Genomic DNA, 27,432 nt, shown 5'->3' with positions numbered 1-27,432 from the left:
TACATTATCTAAGAAAATAAGGTCACCAAATATCACCCCCAACTTTGAGTCCATATCATTAATTAATACATTATGTTGAAGTAATAATAACAACAAAATAAAAAAGATTAATATAAAGTGCTGATTGTATAAGACATTACAAAGGTCAAAAGGTGCAGTAGAGGTCATCTCAAATGACTCAGAAGTTAGTCTATGCTGTAGACAAAATTCTGAGATTGAGCAGCGACGAACTTCAAGACAAAAGCACTGGTATGTAATTGGATTTATTTAATGTGTATGTAATGTGATTCTGAATCTTGAGGTAAAGTCAGAGTCACTGCTGAGGTTGTGAGATCCTGGGAGGGGTGAATCAAAATTGACAGGGAGGATAGCAAACCCAGAAATCAGGGAGGTTAAACACGAAGACGTGTAAGGGTTTCACAAGCATTCACAACTTGCCAACTTCTCTAACAGATAAAATTCCACAGGAACCCGAGACTTCATTTAAAGAAGAGTTATGTCCTAGAAAAATTCCCTTTCTTACATAAGATGGCTTATAATGTAAAACCAGTACAGGTCCTGTGCAATTCTCTCTGTGCACTGCCATGGGAAACTCCTGCTTGATGAAAGGAGCAGAGAGAACTCAAAGCCAAAACACCAATCTCAAAAGAACTGAGAATCTGTTCAAAATAATCCGACAAATTTATTTTCTCTACTCTCTATCTGCATCCTAATTTAAACCTATATTTTTACATATCCTTATGTTAAACACAGAGTGGCCAAAGCCCAGTGCAAGAACTGATTCAGTGTTAACCTCAGTTTGAATTATAATTGAACACAGCACAGAGAAGAAAGGCAAAAAGGGGAAAAAATGGAGACACTTCCTGAAAAAGGAGCAGCAGACAAAGGAAGAGAACTATGAATTTGAAGGTCAAAGTTCTAATTAAAAATGAAACAAAATATGTTTAAATAGCTAGAAATAACAGGTTTTCACTATACAGAGTAACAAGTGGCAAGAATTCTCAAAATGAGGAAACTCCAAGTAATGCAAGAACTGCAGAAAAGAGGAGAAGGTTAGTACTGAGCCATGTTAGCAGCTCTGCATGGCTAATTGCTAAGGTCTGTTGCCATGTGAAAGCAACTAAATGGCTTCTTAATGAGGGCTGATCTCTTAATGAAAGCTGAGATCTGCCTTCCCAGATATAATAAGTCTTACTGGATCTGAGTGGTTTCAGGGGATAACTCCAATGACTTCCCATCCACAAAAAGGAATTTCACAACCTAGGAAACCCGAACATTCACTAATTAAGGAGTAACAAATTAATTAGCCATGGGGAAAAAAATTAATCAGTCATTATGATGACATGTTCCAGCATTTCTGATTGCTTTAAAACGTGAGAGGAGACAATTTCTAAAAGATTTGGTCTGGTTCATACACGAGAGAATTCAGGGAGAACTGCAGTTGTCAGTGAAATCTTTCAGGCCTTTCAATGATGCCCTAAAAAAAAAAGCCTCCTTTCTCCTCATTAAAGAATACTTTAATTCATCCAACACTTTGTGTCTGAAGGCACTTTTCCTAACAGATACATAGTCTTTCAAAATAAATCGGCTTTGCAAAAACTAAGAAGAGGTTTTCAAGAACTCTAAATTGTTAATGCCATCTTCTGGCAAAAGAAAGAGAAGGCTTTTGACTCTTATAAAATAAATAACAGCCAGCATTCCCTCAGTTACTGTCAGGATCCAATTCTGTTTGTTCCCTTGAGAGAATAATGTGTCCTGGGGCAGAAAAATATAACATTCTTCAGTGTGGATATCCAAACCTAGGTCTTGTTCCCCACAAGGCTATGAGTGACTTCACTGAAAAAAACAGGGTTGAGATATAAGTCTAAGACTTCTTAAAATAGTTGGGTATAACACATCTTGATAATCAAGAGGTGAGTCATTGTGGAAGTACAATTCTCCACGCACACCCAGCCTGCCATCTTTATGTGGCAAACTCGAGTGCTCTGCAAATTATTTCTTAGGCCAAGAAGTTTTACAAAGATCTTAAAAGGCTGCCAGATGCTGGTAATGGACGAGTACTTGTTGTAAAAAGGTACTAGAATTATGTATAAAGGGACTAGGTCTAACCATGGAATTAGATCACAGCTTGTCATCAGAGAGCTCATCCTCTCTTTCAGCATTAGAGGTTTTTAAATGTCATAAAGCTGCAGAAAAAAAAAGTCAGGTGTAAACAGAAGAAAGGAGTGGTTACATTTTTCTGTTCTGCAGGAAATTAACTTACCACAAAATTATGCTCTATGAGCTGGTTCTCCGTTTTAAAAGGCCTTTAATTATTAATAAGCTCTTTCACAGAGCTAATCTTCTCCTTCTCAATGCACTTTTCAAAGTGGAGAAAAGGCTGGTTCTTCAAAGATACTCAGAGTGTGTCAATCACTGCGTGTAAAATAAATCACATAAAATCCCCACGTGGTCTATTTTAAGAATAATCAGCCTTGGACCACTATGTTTTGATCCTTATTAACTTCTGATATGTCAGTGATCTCAGTGCAGCCTTCACCTGAATAACACTCACGTGCCCGGTTATCCCGCTGTAGTTCACTCACACTGACCTGGGAATTTTAGATTATTGCCACTGACGGTCCTGAGTGCCACCACTGAGAAATGACACAAGTGATCATTATATCCATACTTTAAACTAGGGAAACTAAGCCTTGGAAAAGTGAGGAAATCTTAAGTGACACTCCTAGAAATGCGAACTAATGCTTCTACACATTCAAATAGCCTAGGGCAATCATTCTGAATCATAAGCTCTGGCCTGATCATTAAATAGGTTTATCAGGCACGATTTTCAAGGGTATTTGATAAACAAAGAAATTGTTAATCAGTGGCCAAAACCTGAACACCACCTTGTTTTCCATACAGATCATTTAGCTTTACAAATACTTATACAAATAAAAGTTAGACACTTGCAAAGTTTGTAAATGCATGCAGCAGGTAGGTGTTTCCTCTCCTGATCACAACCACAGCAGCGTGCAGCACTCACTACTTGCAACCACGTCCCCCTCAAAGAAGACTCCAGCACAGGCTCTGCCCATGCCAAAGTGTTGCCTGGTTTTTCAAACACGGGAGCAGAGACAAGAAAGAAGCCAGTCTGGCAATCACACAATAGGGAAAAGGGAATCACATTAACACACGTCAACACTCATCCATCGTTATTCCTTATTCATCTGAGCATTAAGCTCTTTCTTTAACTGTGATCCGAAGCCAAATCTGATTTAGCCCTCCAGAAGTGAATGGTTAATTTGCTTTTCCAGAGTACCACACAAAATGCTTCACCTTTAAATCATTCTGACCCCGTTTCTTGGGAATTAGGGCATTCCTGCAAAGAATGGGGTCAGGGTGTGTTGCACTTTTATAAAGGCAAGCTCCACAACAAGAGATAATCTGTATTGTAAAAAGAGTCCATAATTTTAGTTCAACGCAGCAGGCAGGGAGCTGTGAGGCCGTGTTTGACGTTGCAGCAGATCCCCTTGGAAGATCACAGGATTACTCCACTCTGTGCACGTAAACAACATGGCATTAAACATCCTGCCCCTCCTTGGAACAAGTGTTGGGGCAGCCCTTTGAATAGATAGATAGCGACTTTCAGCCTCAGTACAGTAAAAGTAACTGGAGAGGAGGGAAAGCTTTTAATGCTAAATGACAACTATTTTACAGCTGGACCATGACACAGTAGGCAGGTGTGCTGCCCTTTCCTTTGCCACTGACACACCTGACCCAGAGCAGGCCACTAAAACTACAATTAATGTCCTTGCTTCTTTAAGCAGGCTTAAAAACAACTAAATATTGGGGGGTTTTTTTGTTTCCTAAGAGAGTATTTTGGGGTATTTTAATCCTCCCTCCACACTAAGTATAGCCTGGTGACCTCAGCAGAAGAGGCTCCATCCTGCAGCTGATCCCAACAGCTGCCAAGAACAGCTGCACAGAGAGGGGAAGTGCCCAGTATTGGAATACTGGATATTGGAAGCGTCCACTATCCATCCATGTGCCAAGAAAATAACCCACGAGTTATATCAGGAAAACTGATTATTTGAAAACCTCGCCCAAGCTGCTCCTGCCAGCAGGATTTACCAAACGGCTTCTGAGGTTTTACTTTATAATTTTAATTTTTTGTAACGAAATACACAAAACACGCGAAATATAGTTGAAATATTATATGTAAAATACATAATATATATTATGAAGTGTTCTGATATTTTATATAATGCATATGCATATGTATTTTAAATGAATATTTAAATACTTATATTTAGTATGTATTTAAATATTTTTATATCTTTTATATAAGTATGTATGATTATATAATACATGTTATACACTGATATTTATATTATATATAATATAGACAAAATATTTAAGTATATATTTTAAAAGTATGTTTAAATATTTTATATATTACAAATAAAATATAGAAAATGTGAAATATAGAAAATATAAAATAAAGAAAATACTATTTTTAAAATTTTGTTTTATAACTATAATAATGTATCGAAACAAACCTCCGCGCGTCCGGAATTGCACCGCGTGGCTGACCGAGGGGAGATATCTCCTCTCATCCTTCCCCGCGCTGTCCTACCACGGTTTTCCCCCTTCTAGAGCGCGCCGGACCGGCAGTGCGGTGTTGCGGGGGGCCCTGCCCCGGTCGCCGGCCAACCCGGTCCCCCTCAGGGCAGGGACCCCCCTTCGTCTCCTTACGGCCCGCTGGCGCCGCCGCGGCGGCAATTGGCGTGTCACCATGGCAACCAACGCTTTGCCGCTTCGAAAACGGCCCGGCGCGCACCTCTGCGCGCCCCAGCCATGCCCAACAGGGGAAAGATGGGGAAGGGAGCGGAAAGAGGGCCGTGGCCGTCAAGAGGTGAAAGACCAAGTCCAAAACCTCAACGACGAGAGGGCGGGTCAATGAGAGCGTGGAGCGGGGAGAAGGGAGGGCGAGCCGAGAGGGAAGTAGTTCCCGTCCCCACGCTGGAGGCCTGTCATTGGTTGAAGCCGCCGCCAGTCCGCTGCTCTGCGTCCCCCCTACTCTGGTAACCCCGGAAAGCGCAGGTTGCAGGGCCGGGGGCTAATGCGGCCGCCCCGCGAGGGGACACTGTCCGGTTCTCCCCGCTCCCGCTTCCCCGTTCCCCACCACACCTCTCCCCCCTCCCTGGCACCGCCGGTGACCTTCTGTTGGGCGGGGATGGGAGCGCCGCCCCGGGGCGCCGGGCAGCGGCGTGGGAGGCCTGGAGAGGTTTGTCCTTGTCCTTCCCGGCGTGTACGGGAGGTGGTGCTGGTCCCCCGGGCTGATCCTGGGGCTGTGGGGGCCGGCGAGGGGGTTTGTCCTTGTCGTGGTTGATCAGAAGCTAATGGAGGCGGTTAAAGGGGTTGACCAAGAGAGCGGAGCGCCGTCCAGGGGCGTGGGTTGTGGCGAAGGGCTCCGTGCTGTGGTTTATCCCGCACTGGAATCTGGAGGTGTCACACGATGCCGCGCTTGGCGTCCCAGGGAAGATCAGTGTTGTGTAAAGTTATTATTTGTTAAAGTGTGCATCTCTGTCCAAATGCAAAGCTTTGCCTGGAACTGGGAATCTCCCAGACCTTTAACGTGGATGACTCATCTCCATCGCTTTCCCTCTTTTTCTGTATAGGGCCAGACATCCCGGCTGCGTGGCTTATTGATGACTGTGTTTATCACTTGAGAGGTGTGTTCCTTTACTGTTTACATCAAATCAGTGCTTAATACACATGCCAAGAAGCTTTTAGTTCTGTAAAACAGATTTATCTCTAGCCCAGACGGCAGAGAGCCTGTCCTTTGCAATTCATTTTCTCACTGACATCCTAAGGACTTCTCTGCTGCAGGGGCAATTATTTCTGTATGCCAGTTCCAGTAATGTTGAAGTATTATCTCTGCACGGGACCTTTCAATTTTTGCAGTGGAAAAGGCTTTCCTTTTTGCCTTTGCTTTATAATTTTTTATCCTTCCCTGCGATATGTTTTGTAATACACCATAATATATCAACAGCAAAGAAATGTCATGCAGGTCATATTTCATGCTTCTTGATAACCTTTTTCTTTTTTAAAAAGCTTTTATATAGGTTCTTGTTTAAAAAGGAAAGGCTTCTGGTTTTTCACATTTCAAAGATAGTTAATAAGATGCAGTTTGATTGTGTAGTAATACAAGGGGGTGGACAACCTTTAGCTCTGCTGAGATACATTTGCTGGCTAAATACAAATAATCCATTTGAGCTCCATGTTTTGTGTTGTTCTTTGATTCCCCTGTGCTGTCCCACAGCTCTCCGTGTAGTTGGCAGAGGGGGAATGGCTGTGAGAGCTTGTGGCTTGATCATCTATAGGAGGCTGCAGCCAGCACCATCCTCCAAGGTCGCTGACAGCATCGAGTACCTCCTCCTGCAGACATCCTATGGCACCCACCACTGGACCCCACCAAAAGGTGATGTTTGTTCTGATAACACTCTTGGTGTGAGGTTGCAGACTGGACGTTGGCCCGGTGCTGCTGAGCTCAACTTAGAGAGGCAGTTACCAGCCCAGAATAGCTGCTGATTGTGGTGTTTGTCTGATGCTGCTGCTCCTGCAGCTGCGGGGAGAGTTTTGAGGCTTAAGTCGTTTGCAAAGGATACTGTATAAGGTATTGGGCGCGACTAATTTCGGTTGGGGCTAGGGGTGACACCCAGTCGTGCTCCTCGTGTATCTCACCTTTCTGGCAGACCTTCAGCGCACGACCGAGGTAGCAAGTGAAGTTTTTACCTTTTTGCTCAGATCTGATCCTCTGTCAGGTACCACTGACCAGGTTGGTTGACCCGTGTCTAGTCAGAGGGGTCACAGTCTGCAAGAAGGCAAACTGAAGTCTGCAATGGTGCACTTTAAAACACTTTTCTTGGAAGTTGCAGGAATTCCTTGTAAGGGACATCACTGGTGAAAATCGCATGCCTAATGCAGTGGAGATGAGAGGTACAGATAAGGTGAATTCTCCTGTCAGCCATCTTCGCCTAAGCCATCAGTGCTCATCAGTGAGGTCCCAAAGCAGAAGACAAGCCCCAGGACAAAGAGCAGCACCTCCTCTGTAAAGAAAGGTGGCAGAGCCGGTGTTTGGCAGTACGCAGTCACAGCCCTGATAACCAGGAAAAGTGCAGCACAGAAATACTTCAGGTTCCTTGCAGATCTTCTTACACGCTGCTTTTTACCTTCCGAGATTTGTTCCTGATAGTTTTCACTTATCTTTTTGTAAAATGCAGTGCTTTTAAAGCCTAGTGCAGCAGTCTGTAGATGGGAATTTGCAAATTGGGAAAAAAAATAATCTTTTAACAGTACCAACTACGCTCTCCTATTAAGGGAAAGAAGAAAACTTTCCAAACCTCCCCCTTTATCCACTTCACCAAAAGCCTAAGGGAGTTGAGTTTGCAGCCTCATGGAAAACCAGAAAACTAAAAGACATGATTGATTGTTGTGAGAAGAGACCCACGTGAAAAGGCTCCCTGGGAACACAGTAATTCTGGAGAAGCAATTGAAATTACTTGGAGGCATTTTGGTAGGGAGTTAGTTGTCTCATGGGCATACATCTCACACACTCAGAATCACAGAACCATTGAATGGTTTGGGTTGGGAGGGACCTTTAAAGATCATCTGGTCCAACCACCCAGCAGTGAGCAGGGACAACTTCAACAAGAGCAGGTTGCTCAGAGCCCATCCACCTCTCTGGTGGCAGCCTGTGCCAGTGTTTTCACCATTCTCATGATAAAAAAAAGCCTTTCTTGTCTGTAGTCTGAATCTGCCCATATACATAGCTTGTCTGTCATGTTGACATAGATTCAATGTGGCAGGAGCCAGAAGGTGACGTTGTAATTGTCTTTCGCTGTACCTTGTTATTTTAAAAGTTCCCTAAGCAGCTGCAATCCTGTGGGATTAAACTGGACTTGCTTGGATTTCCCCATGTGAACCTCATCAGCCTCATCTCTGCCTCTAGAACTGTGACTTTGCACTAGCCAAGGCTGATGGGAAGGGAAAGGGATGTGGGGTTCGTTTTCCTCCTCAATACGTTGGAACTGCATCAATGGAAACAGCTGAGAGGATCTGAAAGCTGTGGTGCGAGGTGCTACCACCAGTCCTTTTTCTCCCCAGCAGGTAGACTGCACTGTGCAACTTGGAAACTTACTGAGATTACATCTGAGGTTATCAACAGATATCAACATCAGATACTGTTTTCTGCACAGTTGCTGCTTGTAAGAGAAGCATATTTTGCATTTGAGTTGGTGTTATGTTGTAAGAGGTATTTAAACTTCTGGTGCACAGACAGAGAAGTGAGTGAGACCTGTTGCAAAAGCAAAACCAACTTCCCACATACCCCAGTTGTAGTACTAGAGTGGGCCTTTGGGTACCTGTGACCTGAGGAAGGATTCATCTCTGTAATTAAATTACAGATATTTGCAGCCAGCTATGTAGAAAATTGAGTGACACCAGAGGCAAAATAAAGCTTAGGGTTTTTTTTTTCCCTTTTAAAACCTCCCAACTCCTGCTATGTTGCTTTTTTGAGGTCTTGCCTGGCTTGTTCTATTTATGTTCTGGTCTGGAGCTTTCATGAGAAAACCAAATCTGACATTTCTCAACAAAAGTACAAATGGCTGGGGATGTGTTATATTTATCCGTTGTTTGTAGTGGCACCTCTTGTTCTGAGCTATGTAAAATAAATGATGTGTCTTAGGAGAACCATGCAGCTGGTGAAAGGACTGGCTCTGAGGATTCAGAGGGGGAATATGGGAGAGAGAGTATTCATGGGGGAATATGGGAGAGAAATAAAAAAAATAATTAAAAAAAAATAAAAAGATGCTGACTGCATAGACAAAACTCACCTTTTAAATGGGCATTTGTTGGTGCCTGGTCCCGTTGTTTCTGGTCTGTTGGCATGAGTGAGAGTTTTGCAGAACTGAGCCTTAAGCTTATGTGGGAGGGCAGGGTTGAGAGAGGATTAAGACTCTTGCAGATGAGCAGTCTCCCCTCTAACAGGATGAAGGAAAAACATTCATAGGAGACTTGGTCCTCAGTATAATCTAAGGTGGAACAGGTGTAAAGTGCTCCAGAAGACTAGAGGAGGACTGGGAGGAAAACATGTCTAGTGCTGACAGGCCACTGGGGGTTTCAGAAGGTGTGGGGTAAACAGTGATCCTAAAAGCCAGAAGGCAAAGACAAATCAAGACATAAGAGTTGGAAAAGCAGTCTCTGCTCTCCGAATTTCCGTTCCGTCCCATATCAGCTGCAGTGTGCTCCCATCTCTGTCTCCCAGCATTTCCCAGTTGTTGACTGGAAGTTTCCTTCTCAGAGACTGACTTTTCCACCCTCTTGGTAGGCCACGTGGACCCAGGTGAGGATGACCTGCAGACAGCCTTCAGGGAGACGCAGGAGGAGGCTGGTCTGCAGGCCAGCCAGCTCACCCTCGTAGAGGGCTACAGGAAGGAGCTGCACTACCCTGTCCGTGGCAAACCCAAGACCGTGGTTTACTGGCTGGCAGAAGTGAAGGACTGCAACACAGAAATAAAGCTGTCGGAGGAACACCAAGCTTTCCAGTGGCTGAAGCTGGAGGATGCTTGCAAATTGGCAGAGTATGAGGACATGCAGGCAACGCTGAAAGAAGCGCATCAGTTTCTCTGCTCCAAAGAATAAGTTCTTCTGTGAAGGATAAGGGGAATTTCTGAAGGAAAATGGCCTGGGTTTTTTGGGGGTTTTTTTTGTTTGTTTTTAAACTGGAGGAAGAACTACATGGCTGCAGAAATGTAGATTCCTCTGTTAACTCTGTAGAAATTCAGTGAAGATACATGGAGCTTTTAAAGAGCTCGTGCTTTTGTCTTGTCTAGCTAACACAAAAAGGCATGATCTGATTGAAACGTGAGCCAGAGGTGTCTGAATTGAAACCTAGATCTACCAAAGACTTCCTCTGTCCCTGTCTCATTTTCTCCCTTTTTTTAAATTTTTTTTTATTTTTTCCTCCCTTGAAGTGCTGAACAACCACAGGTCTTTTTGAAAAATGAAACAATTGATGTATCTTGACTTGCTGATGTAGAGCTACAGAGTTGAGAAAATGAGCATATGGAGATTTTTAATAACAGAATTCTTGCTGCAAAAGTCACACCTTGCATTTCAAATGAGGAAGCAGTAATTCTGTTCCCAGCTCCTCCACTGATATGCTGTGATCACTTGTCAAATCATTTCAGGTCTTGTTTGTTCATATCATGAATTTATGTAAATCCCTAATGTACTGTTATGAGAACATTTTCCATCCAAAAAGTTAGTAAATGGTTGAGGTACAGTTGGTTGAGATGGTAAACCTGAAGTTCTTCTTTGGCCTCTTTCTTTTTGTTTTTTGATCTTTAACAGACATCTTAGCCATACATTTTTCAGGGGGATGAGAAAGGGAAATCTATGTGGTTAATACATTTTCTGTACAGGATATTTAAGCTTATGTGCAATCTGTTTAATACTATCCGTGTTTCTGTGGCTGCAGCCACTCATCTTTTGGTGCAGTATCCGTTCATAATGTTAGTACCAGTGTGACAGGAGCACCTTGCTCATTACTCTGTTATCTTCCTGTGGAGAAGTTTATAAAATCCTTCCTATAGTGCATCTTTATATGTATGTATGTATGTATATATGCATACGCACAAAAAAAGGATGCACTCTAAGGAGGCTTTTATACAGATACATGTATACACACATAAACAACTTCAATGTCCTCCACTTTACAGTCAAGTTTTATTTTGATTATGAACACTGTTCAGAAGCATTTCACTCAGGTAGTCGCAGAAGTGGAAGCACACAGGCTGTGCGATTGGTCTGAGTGTTTCTCAGCTAACTTCAGAACCAGAGGATGGAAGGTGAATCCCACTGTCACAAGGTCCAGCCCCATGGCAGAATCAGCTATTTTGGAGTCTTTCCTGATGTATGTTCCGCCAACCTTCTTTCTAAGACCTCTCCCGATGAAGACTCACACCTTCAGTTCCTCTGTCCATACCTGGCAACATTTGGTCTCTAGCATCTAATGTGAGTAAACTAGTGAGAAATAACAAAAAGCTACAGACAGGGTGAGAGAAGAGTTAAAAGCCTGTGCTGCTTCAGTCTTGTTTTTTCATTACTGTTTGAGCTACATTTTAATCAGTGCTGTGTAAACAATGGTGTTGCTGCCTTAGTGTTTATGAGCAAGATTAACATATTAAGTACGAGTTACAGAGAGTCATTAACAAGTCATCAGTTCTGCCCATTCAGCAGTAATGAACATATGTACTTGTTGCTTTGGAAAGCAAGGAGCTGAACTCCAAGCCATTATTTCTCTTTTAAAGGCGCTGCTTACTCAGTGTTCCCAAAGTGTGTCCAGATTTTGGAGGGCGACCAGTGCTGTGCACTGTGAGGTGATGTGCTCCTTGGACAAAATTTCAAAGGCAGGTATCTTAACTCTGGCAGAAGAAGGTATAAGGGATGTAACTGTGATAATTGGTGAGGCAATTCTTGTGCATTTTGAGATATTTATGTACAGAATGCATTCCCACAAATTTTCGAACTAAAATGATGCTTGCATATTTGGAACCTTGACCCCAAAGTCTTTGAATTTGTTTTAAAGTGGAAACATTGGAAAGTCAGAATTTAACTCTGATTCTTTTTTGTGTTCCCCACTCACTGGTGAAGAAAGAGTTCTTCCTCTGCCCATGTCTAGTAGTAAATTATTTTTCCAAGGAGCGTCTGGGAAACCCTCCAGTAAATAATTAAGGAATAATATGCCTGGGGAAGACATTTATTTCTGACCTCAACAATTTTCATGCTCTGAACCCAATAGGGCTTTTATTTTGTTTCTTGAGAACAGTTAAATTTTTGCTTGTAATAGTATCTCATGGCAGTAAACCTTTTACCAAACTGTGGATCTATATTTAAAAAGAAAAATTTAAAAAAGGAAGAGACTTTAAATTCCCTAGAGGAACCTTATTTCTGCCATAGGTTAAATAAAGTCAAACTCTAGAAAAGTCCAAGCTACTCTGAAATAGCAGAACAACCTAATTTAGGTAAAGAGAAAAGAGTTGTTCTAGTAAGAGACATGAGGATATGGTTGTCCTTGCTCTGCTGAACGAATACACTGACACAGCTCATACCTGTAATTTCCTGGTGTTAGTATTTCTTTGTCCAAGTAACTCCTGACTTATAGCCACGATTACATCATCTCAGAATCAGAGAGAAGAAAAGCATAAATTCGTGAATATTAGGAAAGCACTAAGACATTGCAAGTTTCACTGAGAAAAGACCAGGACTGAGTGTGACAGTCACAGGTAATTACGCTCAAACAAGAAGTGTAAAGGCTGAAAACAGTGTCTTAACTCCTGTCTAGAAAAAAACCTCAAACTATATTACTACTCTGATGGGAACAATATATCTGTTCATTGACTATTTCATGTGATTATAGGAGATCAGAGACTGAAGCTGGTATAACGTGGCTCTATATGCAATATCCCCAACAAGCATGACCGACGTTTCCTGCCAGTCTGTTTAATAAAAGAGGATGTGTGTTTTAATAAGGTTTTGTACATCCTAAATAGGGAAGTATTTGGAGAGACACATGCTCTCTCAGCAGGGCTCTTGCAGACATGCAGAGAGGACAATGGAGTGCTGCCTTTTAAGTTAGAAAAATTGCTTGCTGTTACTTAATTGACAACTTAGTGGGGGTGAGTATTTTGGCAGATATCTGGAGGAGACTATAATTTTTTGAGTCCTGAAAATAGTGCTTATTAGTTATATTCTCACACTGACAACATAACCGACAGGTTCTTGTGTCTGTTGACAGCTAGTTTTGTCTTAAAAAGAATTTATGGATCATCAGGATTTCATTTTTTCCCTTATACCTTATCTTAAAAGATTTACTTTCTCACATGCTCAGTAATCTAGAATTTCGGTTCAATGAGCGGTTGCAGCTGGTGAAAGTCTCAGCTTCATTTAGGTAAACCTGGGCTTTGTTATGGGTTAAAGCAGCTCTGGAACTGCTAAGCAGCATGTGCCTCTACAAACCAAACAATCTACTCTGCTTGCTTCAACCCTGTGCTGTGCAAGGAGATTGTACTCAAGTGTTCAAAAAAAAAAACCAAAAACCAAACAGTGCTTACTGTTGAAACAGCAAGGGCAGAAAGACCGTGGTGGCATTCTTCCTGGTTGGAAGAGTGACACGGGGCGGAACAACAGCTCTGTTACTTTGAAGCTAGTCCATTTGATAACTGACATTGTCAAAAAGAGGAGTGACTGTCCCATCTTTCCACTCGATGAGGATCTCACCGTGCCTCAGGGAAGGGGAGCGGGATGGTGGGAGGTACGGCTGGGGACCCCTTCGTAAGGGAGTTGGCTCCCGTAGGTCAACCCTGCTGCTGTTGGCTGGAGAGCTCTTCAGGGCAGAGAGGATTTTCTTCTTCCTAGGAGGAGAGAGAAGAGGGTACGTAACTGCACCCGCCTGTCACTTGGTGGCTTCACTGGTAATGCCACATCCTCCAGGGTGGTGTGAGCTGTGCAGGAGAGGAGCAGCCAGCTCCAGTGGCTGCATCTGGAGTGAGTGGGACGGATAAATGGGGTGGCAGAGAGGAGGTATCACCAAAGGTGACATCACTGGTGAGCAGACCCATCTGCTGAGAGCCAGAGACTTCAGGTGTGAGATGGAGAAGGGCAGTGCCACGAGCAAGACTTTTTGTTTTGAAATGCTCAAGTTTTGTTTTAAAGTACTGTTCATGGCAGGCTGAATGAACCTGAATGTCACTTACTTGTTGTAGTGAACATTGAGTGTCAGTATTATTAATCCCAGTATGAATGCCAAGGGGCTGAGGACCAGCATGGCTGTCTTCCAGTTGGTGCCTGAAAGGGTATCATAGAAAGCATCAAGTGTTTGCTGTACCTGTCCCTGCTCTTACGCAATACCCACAATTGACACAAAAAAGCACCTGTAATGTCTCTAAAGACTGGCAGATACCAGTAAAAGTGTTTTGTCTACAATATCAACCTCTTACAGCTGCTTTACACTACACAGCACCCCTCTGTTGAAAATGTCCACAAAAGGATTTCTTTTTTGCTGTGAAGACAATAACTATTCGTGCTTCTCCTCTCTGCAGCTTTCTGATACAAAATAGGAAGTGCTGGGGGAAGGCAGCAGTGCTCGTAGGTAGGTAGCTAATTCTTCTGATGAGCTGAAACAAAGCATTTACATGTTTTTACTCACTTTTTTACTCCAGGCCTGTGGAGATTTGTTTAATCTTTAAAAAGAGTATTTCTGACAGGTAATTTGGTACCCTACTTCCTACTGAGCATCCTCAGCAGTACCCAGGGGAATGTAGCTCTGTTGTGATGGGAAGGACAGGAGCACTGATGAACCTTCATTTACCTGGTCCCTTCTTCCTCTGGCTGATCCCTGGACTTACCTGCAAGCCTGGCCCCAGTGTTTTTTCCTCGATTTCCATGCTTCTTAGAGTGATTCTGGGATACATCTAGGGGAAGAAGCAGAGAGACTCAGATTAGAAGCTTCCAGTTGGACCAGAGAAAACACCAAATTCCTCCTGGGGCTGCACTGTAACCACAAATACCCTTTGTATGGACCCAGAAGGGAAAAGGAAACTGTATTGTTCCTTGGTGTTCCCCATCTGCTGGTATTTGTTGCTCCTAAAACATCTAATGGCTGTGCCTGCAGGTTAAGGCTATGGCCATATCACTGAACTGCTTGCCAAGGGAAAACACCTCAGCATGTTTATGAAAACAGTCCGTGGTACACATGGAAGTTCTTCAGAAGTCCTCAGAGCACTGAAAATAGTTGAGTAACCTCTGAGTGCTGCCCACACTTTCCTTCCTGCTGTTCTCACATATGCATTCAGAAAAGTGCTCACCCTCATTTGCTGGGAGCTGTGCCTGTCTGGTCCTTATTGGAGACACTGTGCTGTTCCATTTGTTAGCCAGAGGTGGGTCAGTCAAGATCACAGGAGACTCTCTGTCCACGGCATCGATCTTTGATGAATCGATGGTTTTAGCTTGGAAGAAAGTAAAGCAAAGATCTGTATGATTATCATTTACTTTTTGTACAGGAACCTGAATATGCTCAATGCCCAGCAAGGAAAGGGAACCCATTCCTGCTGTTTTGGTCCTCTGCCCTGCAAGGCAAACAGATGTGGTGCAGTAGGAATCACCTCCTCCTGTGCATCAGGGGCCTTCAGTTCTCACAGATTTTAAAGGTGAAATGAACATCTCGGGACTGAATCAACAACCAAAGCAGAGCTTGTTTTCTGGTGGTAAATACAGTCATTGGTCTAAAAAGTATGAGTGGAACACCTGCTATTAAAGCTATTAAAGTGTGAGGAAGAGGCAAGAGGAAGAATCACAGCTACTACCAACTCTGCAGATGAAAAAATGGGATCAAAAGGGTGCTAAGTAGTCCATACCTCTTGCAGGGCTCAGCAACTTCCTTTGCCTTCGAGTCCTACTGCAGAAGTAGGGCAAGTGGGAAAGCAACTGCTGCTAGAGGGGAGGTTGTGGGAATTCCTGGGGCAGCAATTCACCCCTCCCCTGCACTGATATGTGTGGCAAGATCAAAAAACCCATGTCTTCAGGGCTCCCTGCTGCCTATCTGACCCGTATCCCCTCCTGTGTCATCTGTGGTTACACAAGTGTAATTTATTGAGTCAATAACTCCCCGAGATAGAACTTCTCTGTCAATGATCAACTGAAACTTGGATACGAAATGCCTAAACAAACACATAGGACTTTGATGTTGTAGTGAGTGATCAGAGGTTCCCTCCAGTAGACTGAACCATGGGATTGATAGGATAATTATTAGTTTGCATGAGACACACTAACTGGCACAACCTGATTCAAAGTCTGCTCAGTGTTTACCCTCACAGCCTTATTTGAGGATCCTGGCTCAGAGGCAGCCCTGGACTGCCAGGAACAGTGCCTTGGGGAATGCAAACGCTCTTTTCACATGCCTTTTTCCCATATCTTAAATGTTCCACGCATTTCCTAGCCTATATTTAACTAGCCTGTTATGGTATCTGATTTGTATGGTCCATATTTAACTTCATGCTAAACAAAACACTAGTTGTGACTACAGTGATAATTACATGTTAACCTTCTAGTTGGCTTATTAAAAACCTTGGGAAAAAGGCCACTGTATCTTCACATGGCAGCCCAAACAGCTAATGTATCTGTTTTTATTTAAAATTAGATATAACCTCTTTGTGTCGAAAGGTTATACTCATAATCCATCTGCTTATGCCAACCAGATTTATCACATTTTCTCTTTACTCATTTCTACAAAGCTCAAAATCTCTTTGGACCGTCAACCTTAAAGTAAGGAATAGCCTCCTGTAAGGGAAATAATTTCCCCTCAGGAAGGTTGAGAACCTCATAACCTACAGAGGGGACAAACAAACCCAGAAAAGCCACTACAAACACCAGCTTTTTTCTGGTACCTGGAGTGGAAGAAAGGAGAGGATGAGGGGAGGAATTGAGTGTGATTTTCAGGTCTCACTTCTGTACAGAAATTTAGAAGAAAAGTCCTGAAATCACCATTCTTTACAGAAGGGATTAAATGGAAGAGAGAAACAGACTGGACCATGAATTATCAGTGGTCAGCAGTGGGCTTCACTGAGCATGTGACAAATGATGACAGTCATTGTGGCACAGTGACTATGCCTGTTGTCTTTTAGCCTCGTGTCCAACACTTAAAACTATGACAGGAGCAAGGTTTCTACCTTTTTTGTGTCCTGTCTAGGCAGAGGCTAGTGAACACTCATGAAGGGAGAGACTAGATTTTCTTAGCAAAGATCGAGGGCATGAAACTGATAATATAAACCAGATTTTTTATAATTTTTGATGTCATCTTCTGGGATTTCTTACTGCAAAGGCAGAGCAGCACACTGCCTCCCTCGACTTGCTGTGTTCACTAATCTCTTTGTGGTTACTTCAGGCACCGGGAGCAAGGTTCACTTCTGAGACTCATGACAACACAGAATGAAGGTTAGAATTATGGTTTCATTGGTGAAACGTGCATTGTTCGAGGGAGATAACTGTACCTTATAACAATTCTGATTTCAAATAACAATTTCTGATTTCAAATATAGCTACTTCTCAATGATTCGTACAAGTTTAAAAGAGATTTTCAGCTGCCTCCAGTTGTCTTGTTACCAAAAATGACCTCCCAACGTACCAAAAGCCCTTTGAAAGACTAAAGCACCTGACTTTGCGGGACTGTCTTCATTGTTCTGGGCTTGGGAGACTCAAGCCATTTCAACTATTACTGGCTATGGGTACCTGAAATATTATGTGTGTTCTGAAATATTTGCCTGTCATCAGAAATGCAGCTGGGGTTTAGAGACCTGATCCTATAAGGTAGTGTGAGCTTTCTGGGAAACACTGAACAGCAGCTACTGGGGGAGCCAGTGGTACCAAGTGGGGCTGAGCTGGAGCCATCTGGTATCTCTCCAGATGGGGCTGAAGTGAACATGAGTTAGAATGATGGATGCAAGCCCAGTGTTAGGTGGCTTGGGTGATATGTAAGTTAGATGTTATCTGATGCTAAATCTACCTCATCTTACTTTCATAGATCCACACACGTGTGTCTACATCTTGTTGTGTTGGCTTGCTGGGCCTCCGAGCTGCTGTCCGGGCAGCAGCACAGATGGTTTCATCTGCTAAAGTCTTCCACCTGCTGAGTTTGTCCTTCTCCCTTGAGACAAAGACCTTGTGGCCTCCTTCCTGGGTGCTGAGGTGGAAGCCCAGACTCTGCAGAGTCAAGTGCCCCTTCTTGCTGCAGGACCATGCCTGGCGTTCCCAGTCTCCGCAGGGCTCCAGCTTGACCAGAGCGTTCTCCCGCGCCCTGTGGGCCGACAAGCACTGCTTCGTTTGGAGGCTGACAATGGTCCTGCTGTCGGGGTCCCAGCTCCACTGCTGCTGCTGGGAATGTGCCTTGCAGCTGGTCAGGCTGATGCTGTTGGTGTTGTGGAGGGAGACACGAATGCACTTTTCCAGGCGGGTGTTCCGTATGAGGAAGCCTTGTCCCTCTGCTACTGCGGTACAATCAGAGCACGGTTTAGTATCTGTGCATGGCTGAGGCAAACGCCTCTTCTGAGCACCAGACATTGTAAATGCCCTGGGGAAGGGGAGAACATAACCCACCAGTCTTTTCCTGGGTGGACATGCCCAGATAAACAGTTCCCTCGGCTTCTTAATTCCCCGGAATGGCATTTCTTTAAAATACAGAGTGTGTAAACAGCCCTGAGCAACGCCAGAGAAAAATAACATGCCACGTAACTAATGGGGAAAAAAGCTTACCATCCTTCTAACCTGAACAATTCTATGATTCTGTGAAATACCTGCCTATATATATTTAATTCAGTATTTCAACTGCTATAATTAGGTACCCATCCTTCCCTCCCTCCGAAATGATTAGATGGTTTGGGGTTTTTTCACCTCTATCCGGGTCAAATCTTCCTTATAAAAAAGCAATTGAAATTCCCCCAGTACTATTCATCTGGGGCCAGCTAGGCCACCTTGCACTACACTTTCCATTAAATGGCTTCTGGTGATGTTAAAGCAGTGTTGGGATAAAACCATATTCCATCAGAAATGTGTAAGTACTTGGCTGACGCCGCTCATGTAAGTTTTGAAATTATCTTCTTTTTGGCACACCTGACTTTGGTCTGTGCACCCCAGGCATGAAGGTACCACTTTTAACAACCCCTTTGTAAGAGAGAGACATTACAGCCATCCCACAACAAACATACAGTTTGAAGCAATTTCTGTAGTTGCTTGTTGCTTTTAAGAGCAACAGGTCCCAACATCTCAGATGACTTAGGGTGGATATTGTCATGTTATGTGGACAATTGGCCCTGTTTTCAGTATGAAATCGTCAGGTGTGGCCTGTGAACATCCTGAGCAAAATGTTAAATGCCAAACCATCTGTCACTGATGTGGATGTACCTTCTGCTGTGTATTTTACGCCTGAGACAGAGGAATAGAAATAAGTTTCAAGTTTTTGAACATTCTGGAAATCTCTTCATTACAATTAACACATGGTAACTCCCAGCTTTCAGCAGTGACTTTTTTCCCCCTGTTTTCCCCAGGAGCAGAGTTATAAAAGCCCCATCAGCAAACAGTGCAGAGCATAAAGAGTAAGAGGACAATGAAAAGTGATGTTAAACAAGAACACTGATTTTATCTAAACTACTTCTGCAGAGTTTCCCCTCCCAGAGCAAAGAACAATACTTTTCTCTGTAGCAAGTATTTGGTTCAGTACCTGAAAAAATAAGTGACAGTATAAACAGAAGCCAGTACACAATACCAAGTGTATAAACAATAGCTTAAAAGAGCTCTCATGTTTTTCTCTCAGGAAATTCAGGGGTTCTGTTAGATAAATCGTGCCTGGGGGCTGTTAAATCAGAAACAGATCAGGCCTTTCTGCTCCTCCTGAATGTCTGGAGAGAGGCAGCTAGAAACCACAGTACTACTGCACCAGCTCTGAGATGAGGATGGATGTGTCTGCACTGGTATATTGAGTTTCATGGACCTGTGATAGCCACTGATCCAGACAATTTCTGCCAAGCCAATGTGCCTAAATGGAAATTAAATTTCTAGGCTGTCTGTGGACAGCTTATGAGTCCTGTTCTCTTTAACCCTTTTTGAGGGTTGGGTGGAGGTAAGATATTTAATGCACTTTGGACTTGAGTTTCTGCCAGTTTCAAAGGGCATGAGAAATATCTCATATATAATCTCCCATAATCCACGGAAAATTGAAATGGATGAACACAATCCCACCACCACCCCACCCCTGCCTTTTTTCCCTAGAATCTGAAATCCAGAATTCTCACATCTTTGCATCAGTTTAACTGTGAGAAACCCATTTCCAAAATAATGATTTGAGAGCTGTCTAAAAAAAGTAACAGGGGAATATGACAACTGTTCTGGGACAGATAAAACATCTGCTGAGCCCAGGATTTATGCTTAAAATGGTTTTTCTCATGTACACTACATTGTATTTTTCAACTCAGAAGGTAAAAAATCCCATCATTTTGTTGCTCCATCAGTATTATGAGCTCCTTCTGCAGTTCCACACAGTCAACCTCAGTTTTTATTATTCTCAATAATTTTGTGGCATCAGCAAACTTAATTACTTCATTATTCACCCCTTTTGATTTTTGTCAGCACCTGCTGATATCTTCACTCTGCTGTCACCATTGTCAGCTTATTCCAGCTCTTTGTTCCAACCTGTGGGCTAAGCCTCTCTCTTACTCCATGAGAATGGAGCTTCTTAAGGGCCTTGGTGGAAGAATCTTATCAAAAAGCCTTTTGCAAACACAAGCACAAAGTCTTGGTCAGCTCACCCCATTTATGAGCTCATTGATGCCCTCATGGATGTCAGATGTCCCCATTACAAAAGCTGTGTTGACTTTTCTCATATTTTTCTGTCTGCCTGTAAATACTGTGCTTTGCTTTCACTGACTTTCCTGGTGCCAAAATCAAGCCTTGTGACCTATGTCTCCCCAGGCTCTGCAAGGATCCCTCTTGAGGGGGACATCATTGCTGTACTGCAGCCCTTTGGTGCTGAGGTTGCTTTAAATAAGAGTTTACACACTCCTTAGAAGTATAAAAAAATGTCATCTTTGGTTTCCTGTAACTCAGTGTGAATGCCATGTGGGCTGGTCATTTGCCACAGAATTATTTATGATTTTTTTTTCCTCCTAAAACTTCCTCTGTTGCCAATTTTGCTTGATAACACTCTTCAAACTGCAGAGAGTGACTGCCTGACCATGTCTGAAGTGAGCACCAAGCCAATTCAGCCTTTCTACACTGCCCTACTTTCGGCCTTCTTATATTTATATTCTTGCCCTTCTTATATTTATGTCAGCTGTTTATTAACCTCCTTACCCCCACCAAATTCCTATTTCAGATGCATTTGAAAATTTCCATTGGCAGGTTTTTTGTGCCCTCTCTAGGTTCCTCATCTAAGTCTCTTTCTCCTATGTTTTATTACAGGTTTTATTGTTAAACGTGCCAGAATCTCTGCTGCTTTTTTTCTTTTCCCTACTTGGCAGTGACTGTCCATTTGAAAGTTTTGTGTATTTTTATTACATTTTAAAGAGTGCTGCTGTTTAACCCAGCCAGCAGGTGCGTGTTTTGCTCTCTTGTGTACAGCCCCTGGTGTTTTATGTTCCACTCTAAAGAACGTGCCCCACACAGTTAAAGCTGGAGTATGTTTACTTTGAGATACACATCAGGCACTAAGAATCTTTACTCAGGAGGCAAAATGACATTCTTTTTCCTGACATTGCCAAGTCCCCACTGTCCAGTGGTCCAGCAAATAAGGCCATCAGCCCTAACATTTTAGTGATGTTAACCTGGAGCAACCAGAGCATCCAGTGTACTCCCTGAGGATGGGACTCAGCGTTTCTGGAAAATACAAGCCTTACCCACAGAGCCCAAGTAGATGCCTGCTTTGAGCTGCTCATACTTGAACACTTAGGCCTCTTCGTATTTTTAGGTACAAAATAAACAATTTCTAGCAAGGCTCTTGATGCCAGCTCGTTTGTCCTATGATACTGCCTCTCTGTCTGGTTACAAGATAGAAAAAGCAGGCAAATATAGCCCCCTGCTTCTCTGCAGCATGGCCACCCTTGGGACATGCTGTTCCACGTAGGATTAGGAGCAAAAGCCATGCAATGTTCCTAATTAAGGTAATGCCACCAGTAAAGCCTTGGTTACCAGTAATCCCAGTGCAACTGGGAAAGTTTCTGCTGTTTCTAGGCTTTTCTACCATTTCTGTGATGTTTTGATAGAAGACACTTGCAAATTGTTTGGGGTGAGTTGTCCTCTCTAAAGGCTCTGTGGAGGGAACCAAGTCAGAGCTGAGCAAGCACAGGTTCCCAAAACACTCCAGGTCACCCAGGAATATCAGCATTGGCTTTGACCTCTTTTGTCCTCCCTAGTGGGGTTCCTAACACTTGGAAAAATCTTTTAATTAGCTGAAATTCTCTTTGCCAAGTGGGTGTTTTCTGTAGAGAGATGTGTGCTGAGTCACAGTCAGAAATTTACCTTTTCCTGCCTCTACCTGTCCTCAAAGACAGGTATCCATCTGCAGCAGCCATGGCACCTCTCATAGGGACTGCTTTGAGGGGACATCTCACAGCCCAGAAGAGCTCCCAAACGTGTCTCTTTTTGGGTACCACTGTGTGACAGCAGCTCATCCCGAGTGACCCAGGCAGTGGCAACAGTGGCTGGGAGAAATGTCTCCAAGCTGTCTGCTGCTTCCACCCAAAATGAAGACAGCCCTAGGGGGTACCTGCACCATGGCTGAGAAACCTCAGATCCAGCAGGACCATGGCCTGACTTACTGGTGAGATAACCCAGAGAGTTTTCTGCTCATGTTAATCTACCTCCACTCTTCTCCACTGCAGCAGATCTTATCTTTTCCACAGAGCATACACCGATGGAGACTGACCCACACAATTCTCATATACATCCTATATGTTTGTCTCCTTGCATAACTCCCCTGAATATCAGCTCTCCCAGGCCCCATTTGCCTTCTTGGACTATTGCAACTGTTCAAAGAGCATGAGATGGGAAGAGGCTTTGGAAGACTCACATCCTCTCAAGCTGCTCTGACAGCAATGCTGGTCTTTGCCCTAGCTCTAAAAAGAGTTGCGAAGGACTCCAGTTCCTACCAGAAATAGCTCCAGCCCAAAAGAGGTAAAATTTAACCAGAAAATATGGGAAAAGCCATCTTTAGCTGCACAGACACTGTGGTGATGAGGACAACACCACTCCATACACTGCTACTAATTATGGTAGTACTGGTACTACTCCCTTCAGGCAAAGATACAAATGAGATGGTGCAGTAGCAGAAAAGGGAAACTCCCAGTTAAGGCAGGAGGATTCCTGGTGCAGGTGTTGACATTGCTCTGTTTTGATCACTTGTAGGAGTATTACATTGAATCAAACTGAGGCAATCAGTTTGAGCTGCTGTCAGGTGTAGACAAACAGGGCCCCGAGTAAGTGAGTAGGAGCAGAGCTGAACGCAGCCCATCAGCAAATCCTTCGTATGGAAACATCTCCTTCCATGCAAAGGAGCAAGCCCCTGTCTGCTGCCCATGCAGGACTCCAGCCCAGAGCTGTGGGATGAAGAAATTAAAAGCAGCTGGAAGGCACTTGCTGTCCTAAGAGAAGTATGATGGTATGTGTTTGGTCAAAGACAGGAAATTCAGATGTGCACAAGGGAGTGGTGAAATTGGCACTCTGTTTTCTGTTTTTATAACCAATACCAGCATGGTAGGAGGTGAGATTAAGTATTTTTTTTTTTGCAGAACTGCTGTTGACTGGAACCATTTGCTTTATTTTGCCCCAGTCCTCCCTCAGCCTCCAACTGTACTTGCTTGATATAAAGTTGAGAGACACAAATGTCCGTGGCAGTTCAGTGCATGTGGCCAATCTCCCTATGGGAGAGGATGATGCTGGATGGAGCCTGGTGGGTCCCTGGTGGAGAGCAAATAGGCTTCTGCCCAGCAGAACAGGCAGAACTGGGTGAGCACAGCAGCCGTAGGAAAAGAAGGAATGTTTGGGGCATGGGAAAAAAAAAAATCTATAAATGATGGGAAGCTGGGGAAGTTGGAGACGTCACCACAAAGCTGGTGCAAGTGGGGAAAACCAGTCCCTGGGAGGATATGGTGGGTGTCTATAAAATCCAGAGAGGTCTGGAAAGGATGGACAGGGGCTGTCTGGTCAAGGACTGATCCCAGATGGGAAGGGGGGTGCCAAGGGATGGCTCACAGCGTGCAGGAGGTGGTTCTGTACCCAGGAGTTGTGCATCCTTGCTGCCAGGGAGAGTCTGCACAAGCCAGCAGAGGAGATCTGATAGCTACTGAAGAGTTAAACACACTACAGTCAGGAAATCCCCCAAGCTGAAAATAGTTGGAGACTAGAAAATTAAAGGGGAATGAGAAGTCTCCTATAAGCTTGGCTTTTCTGCCTCTTCAATTGCTTAGGGCTGTCTTTTGAGGTTGAGACATGAGGGATCAGGGATCAGCCAGCACTGCCATGGGCTTGAGGGAGAGGAGAGTGGCTCCTAAGGTACGGGATCAGGCCAAAATGCCAAGCAGAGCCACCACCAGCCTCACACTTAGTGCATGAGGATCCAGAGTAGGTGTTGAATGCAGTCTTATTTCAGCAGTTTTCTTTCTGTCTGTATAGACACAAATACCTCTGGTGCCCAACTTCCCTTCACCCACCCACCCCCACCTCACAGAGTCACCATTAGGTTTGACTTCGTAAGAAAACACTTTAGCTCCCTCCCTGCTTGCAGGTACTGTCCAAAGAAACAGCTGTCAGGTCCAGCTTAGGCAATTCCAGGATTTTCAGTTTCCAGCAGGAAACCAAACCCTCGAAGGTCTGTAGGCAGCAAGCACCTCTGTCCTGCCAGCAGCCTTAAAACTCAGCAGCCTCAGGCAGGAGGGAATGGGGAGAGGCTGCTGCAGGGGGAGATCAGCCCCAAGCAAGAACATGTTTGTGCTCTGCTCTTTGAGCTTCTTTGGGCACTGCCAGGTGCTGGGAAGATAAATTCCTTTCTGGCAAAACAGTTGTGGTTTTATTAGTGGTCTGGCTGAAATGCAGCAGTTTGAGCACGTGTTTCACAGAAAGCATTACACTGGAAAGGAAAAGAATGTCCTGTGATCCTCCATACTTTACGAATAAAACACAGCCATGAGGCTCCTGTCGTGTGGCAACAGAAAAAAAATCACTTTCTTCTAACACTGGACAAGATCTGAATTAGAGGGAGAGAAAGAGCAAGACCCTAAAGGCTGCTCTGCTTTCCTAACATCCCATCATGGTGTCATCTCCAGGTCTTAACCAGATCTCCTCTAACTTTTAAAAGATGCACATGTATTGTCACCCCTTAATAGTACAGTGACATACCCTCAGCCTGGGGCTTTACAAAATGAAAGACTCAGTTCACTGGATTTACTCTAATTGGAAAAAATAGCAGAAGTCAAACCTGTAGGAGTACAAACCTGTCCTTTGACCTGGGTGCAGAGGAAAATAAGGGCTGGCTGCTCAAAGCATCCCAGGGAACATGCACATAGAGATTGTGGAGCAGGGAACGGAAAGTAGCTTGTCAGAGCTGCCAGTCTGAGGGTTGTCTTTAAACCATAAACATCCCAGCTTTGCAACCCAAATAGCTGTAGTCCTCCGGTCAAGGGATTTTGAACAGCTCTGAGCAGGTAACCTGTAAACTGCAGGGCTGTTCTCCTCTCAGATTCAGAGTCTGTATGAGCCTTGAAGCACTTCAGGGATTTATTTCAATGAGTCCCTTTCAACCTGACATCTCAGGAATAACAAAAAGGGAAGTGCTTATTAGCCATGGGAGTTTTTCTTTTCAAGGGAAATAGATCTGCCCAGTGCCCACGATGGGATGGGTGAGACCGCAGGCAGCACCACTGCCAGGTAGCTCTTCCTGGGCAGCACTGCTCTGGTTCTGCAAGATAACACTCCGTAGGACTTCTGCTTTTCTCATCTACCCATGCATGTCAGAACCAAGGCTGCTTGGGTGCAAAATATTCCTGTGTATGATACAGGGTTTGAGCAACCTCAGAAAGCAGCTGAATATTAACACGAGCCACTACCGGGTCTGTTCCACGGAGATGAGCAGTGCAGACACTGCAGCTTCCCAGCACATCCTCCTCCTGGACCCCCACCACAAGAGGAGGACAATTACATCGAGGTCCTGCTGCCCTTCCCACCACCCTCTCTCATGCTGCCAGCATGTTCTGAGCCCACTCACTTCTCCTGGGAAGGGGCAGATGGGGCAGGGAAGTCCTTAGGAAGTCCTTAGTGCCTGCCTCCCTCCCAGAGCAGGTTCATTCATCCACCATTCTTAGCACTTTAAAAGCACTTTATAAAAGTGGCTGGCATGACACTGTGGTGTTCCTGGCCCAACCATCCCCGCACCTTGCCAGCCTGTCCCTCACTCTTCTGTAGCCCTGTGTTTAATACCATTTTAGACGCTGCCCTGAAATGTGCCTGGAGGCACTTGTTTTACAGCTAGTGGGTTCAGAGCTTTGCAGCCCAAGCAACAGTTCAGCAGAAAAGCAGGTTAAAACCTGGGAGGCAGTTCTCTTCCTACTTAACAGCTACCCCGAAGGAGGAGAAACTTACCCTCAAGCCAAGGAAGAAGACAAATACAGCCCAGACTCAGCCTGAAAAGCTCCATGGTCTGCCAGCACAGCAGGGGAGAAGGAGCCCCCAAAGCCTCTTGCCCACGAACAGTGCCAGGCAGCTCACTTTTCCCCCTTTCTCTGTCATTCACAGCAGAAAAACCTGCTGGGACGAGAAGAACTCTTTTGTCTCAGCACTGAAGGCTTGGCAGCCGTCTTATCAGCAAAGGATCAGCTTGGAGACACGGTCCCGCTCAGCAGTTATCCCTTAGGAGAAATCATATGACGAGCCAGGATGGGGGGGGGACACTGGACTGAGATGCTCGTGGCCGCCGAGCTTGGCTCCTTAGCAGCAGCAGTTGCTCCCAGCAATGACAAGTGCATGCTAAGCAGGCTGGCAGGCTGCCTTCCCTGGGCTGGGAGCAGAGGAGGATATAGGGGTGGCCTGGCAAGGAAAAGCAAATTTCGGCAGGAATGCCCCGATGGGCGTTGGATGCGCCTGCTGAAACCTTGCACTTGGCTGTGCTGTCATAGGGTCGTTTTCTCTTTAGAGAGAATTATCCCCACCAAGATGATTTTAGGGACTGTCACAGTTCCTGGTAGAGATAAAACCTCACAAACCAGCTGTGGGGTCCTGGAGCCGGAGGGTGATGGAAGGGGGAGTTGAGCTCCTGGATGGGGAGCAGGGTCTTGCTGCGGGTCTGCCCTGATGGTCACCTCAAGGGTTGCTTGGGTCGAGTTTGGCTTTTCATGCATCAGTTTGGGCTCTGCACAGTGGGGAAACCACACATCCCTCCCAGAAGAAAAGCAGCAAAGGTTGACAGGTGAAACAGCAGCGAGAGCTGTAATTTTGCTAGTGAGATACTCCCATTCAGCCACATCCTTTCCTTTCTGTTCCATGTGCTGGCTGGGGTCATTCTCACCTGGGGTCATCCTTGCCTTTTAAGTGTCTCAAAAACACTTAAAAATGGTGGTTTCACTTTTACTTTTGGTGTCCAGTCCTAGCTGGCACCAGTGTTGCATCTCCCAGCTCTGCCTGTGAGACCAGGAGTCACTTGGAGGGCTGGGAGTTGCTTCCTTTAGTGGCCAAGCTGTCAAATTAAAACAGCACAGTATTGGCATTTATGCAAGGGCATAGGCTTAGGCCATAGCCTTGCAATGGTGCAACTCTCTCTTTGCCCAGCCCTGGGATGATGGCTCCCAGCTTTCCCAC

The 27,432-nt window shown here is 44.4% G+C and overlaps 3 protein-coding genes across 5 annotated transcripts in view; 1 reads left to right on the top strand and 2 right to left on the bottom strand.

Annotated features, from left to right (window-relative positions):
- Positions 1 to 4,648, bottom strand: part of KIF24 (kinesin family member 24) — a 28,239-nt gene extending 23,591 nt beyond the window's left edge. For both annotated transcript variants that reach the window (XM_018077336.3, XM_008927707.4), the window contains exon 1: positions 4,542 to 4,648. The gene's annotated coding sequence lies outside the window, so the exon portion shown is untranslated. The remainder of the gene's footprint in view (positions 1 to 4,541) is intronic.
- Positions 4,649 to 5,252: 604 nt separating this feature from the next.
- On the top strand, positions 5,253 to 10,471 carry NUDT2 (nudix hydrolase 2). The gene is made up of 4 exons (XM_018077295.2): positions 5,253 to 5,269; positions 5,664 to 5,717; positions 6,308 to 6,466; positions 9,374 to 10,471. Exons 3-4 carry the CDS (start codon positions 6,334 to 6,336, stop codon positions 9,685 to 9,687), a joined length of 447 nt encoding a protein of 148 aa, XP_017932784.1. The 5' UTR covers positions 5,253 to 5,269; positions 5,664 to 5,717; positions 6,308 to 6,333; the 3' UTR covers positions 9,688 to 10,471.
- A 283-nt stretch (positions 10,472 to 10,754) lies between these two features.
- LOC108640524 lies at positions 10,755 to 26,484 on the bottom strand. 2 transcript variants are annotated; one of them, XM_018077292.1, is made up of 6 exons: positions 26,221 to 26,484; positions 17,616 to 18,086; positions 14,913 to 15,053; positions 14,454 to 14,519; positions 13,803 to 13,893; positions 10,755 to 13,460 (listed from the first exon to the last, which is right to left on the bottom strand). In XM_018077292.1, exons 1-6 carry the CDS (start codon positions 26,273 to 26,275, stop codon positions 13,253 to 13,255), a joined length of 1,032 nt encoding a protein of 343 aa, XP_017932781.1. In that variant the 5' UTR covers positions 26,276 to 26,484; the 3' UTR covers positions 10,755 to 13,252. The 2 variants fall into 2 exon arrangements, with proteins under 2 accessions (XP_017932781.1, XP_017932782.1); XM_018077293.1 differs by having other exon boundaries at positions 17,616 to 18,083.
- Positions 26,485 to 27,432: the final 948 nt, after the last annotated feature.

The sequence above is a fragment of the Manacus vitellinus genome, unplaced genomic scaffold, assembly GCF_001715985.3.
Source record: "Manacus vitellinus isolate BGI_N305 unplaced genomic scaffold, ASM171598v3 scaffold_36_pilon, whole genome shotgun sequence".
Classification (NCBI taxonomy): Eukaryota; Metazoa; Chordata; class Aves; order Passeriformes; family Pipridae; genus Manacus; species Manacus vitellinus.
This window is presented reverse-complemented; position numbering and strand designations above follow the sequence as displayed.

What these genes read in the sequence shown, in the direction of transcription:
- NUDT2 (XM_018077295.2), top strand. Translation starts at nt 6,334, where the DNA reads ATGGCTGTGAGAGCTTGTGGCTTGATCATCTATAGGAGGCTGCAGCCA. An exon ending in CCACTGGACCCCACCAAAAG is followed by an intron (nt 6,467 to 9,373) that starts GTGATGTTTGTT and finishes CCCTCTTGGTAG; the next exon opens with GCCACGTGGACCCAGGTGAG.
- LOC108640524 (XM_018077292.1), bottom strand. Translation starts at nt 26,275, where the DNA reads ATGGAGCTTTTCAGGCTGAGTCTGGGCTGTATTTGTCTTCTTCCTTGG. An exon ending in ACAGCTCCCAGCAAATGAGG is followed by an intron (nt 14,520 to 14,912) that starts GTGAGCACTTTT and finishes TTCTTCCCCTAG; the next exon opens with ATGTATCCCAGAATCACTCT. An exon ending in CACTGGGGCCAGGCTTGCAG is followed by an intron (nt 13,894 to 14,453) that starts GTAAGTCCAGGG and finishes ATACCCTTTCAG; the next exon opens with GCACCAACTGGAAGACAGCC.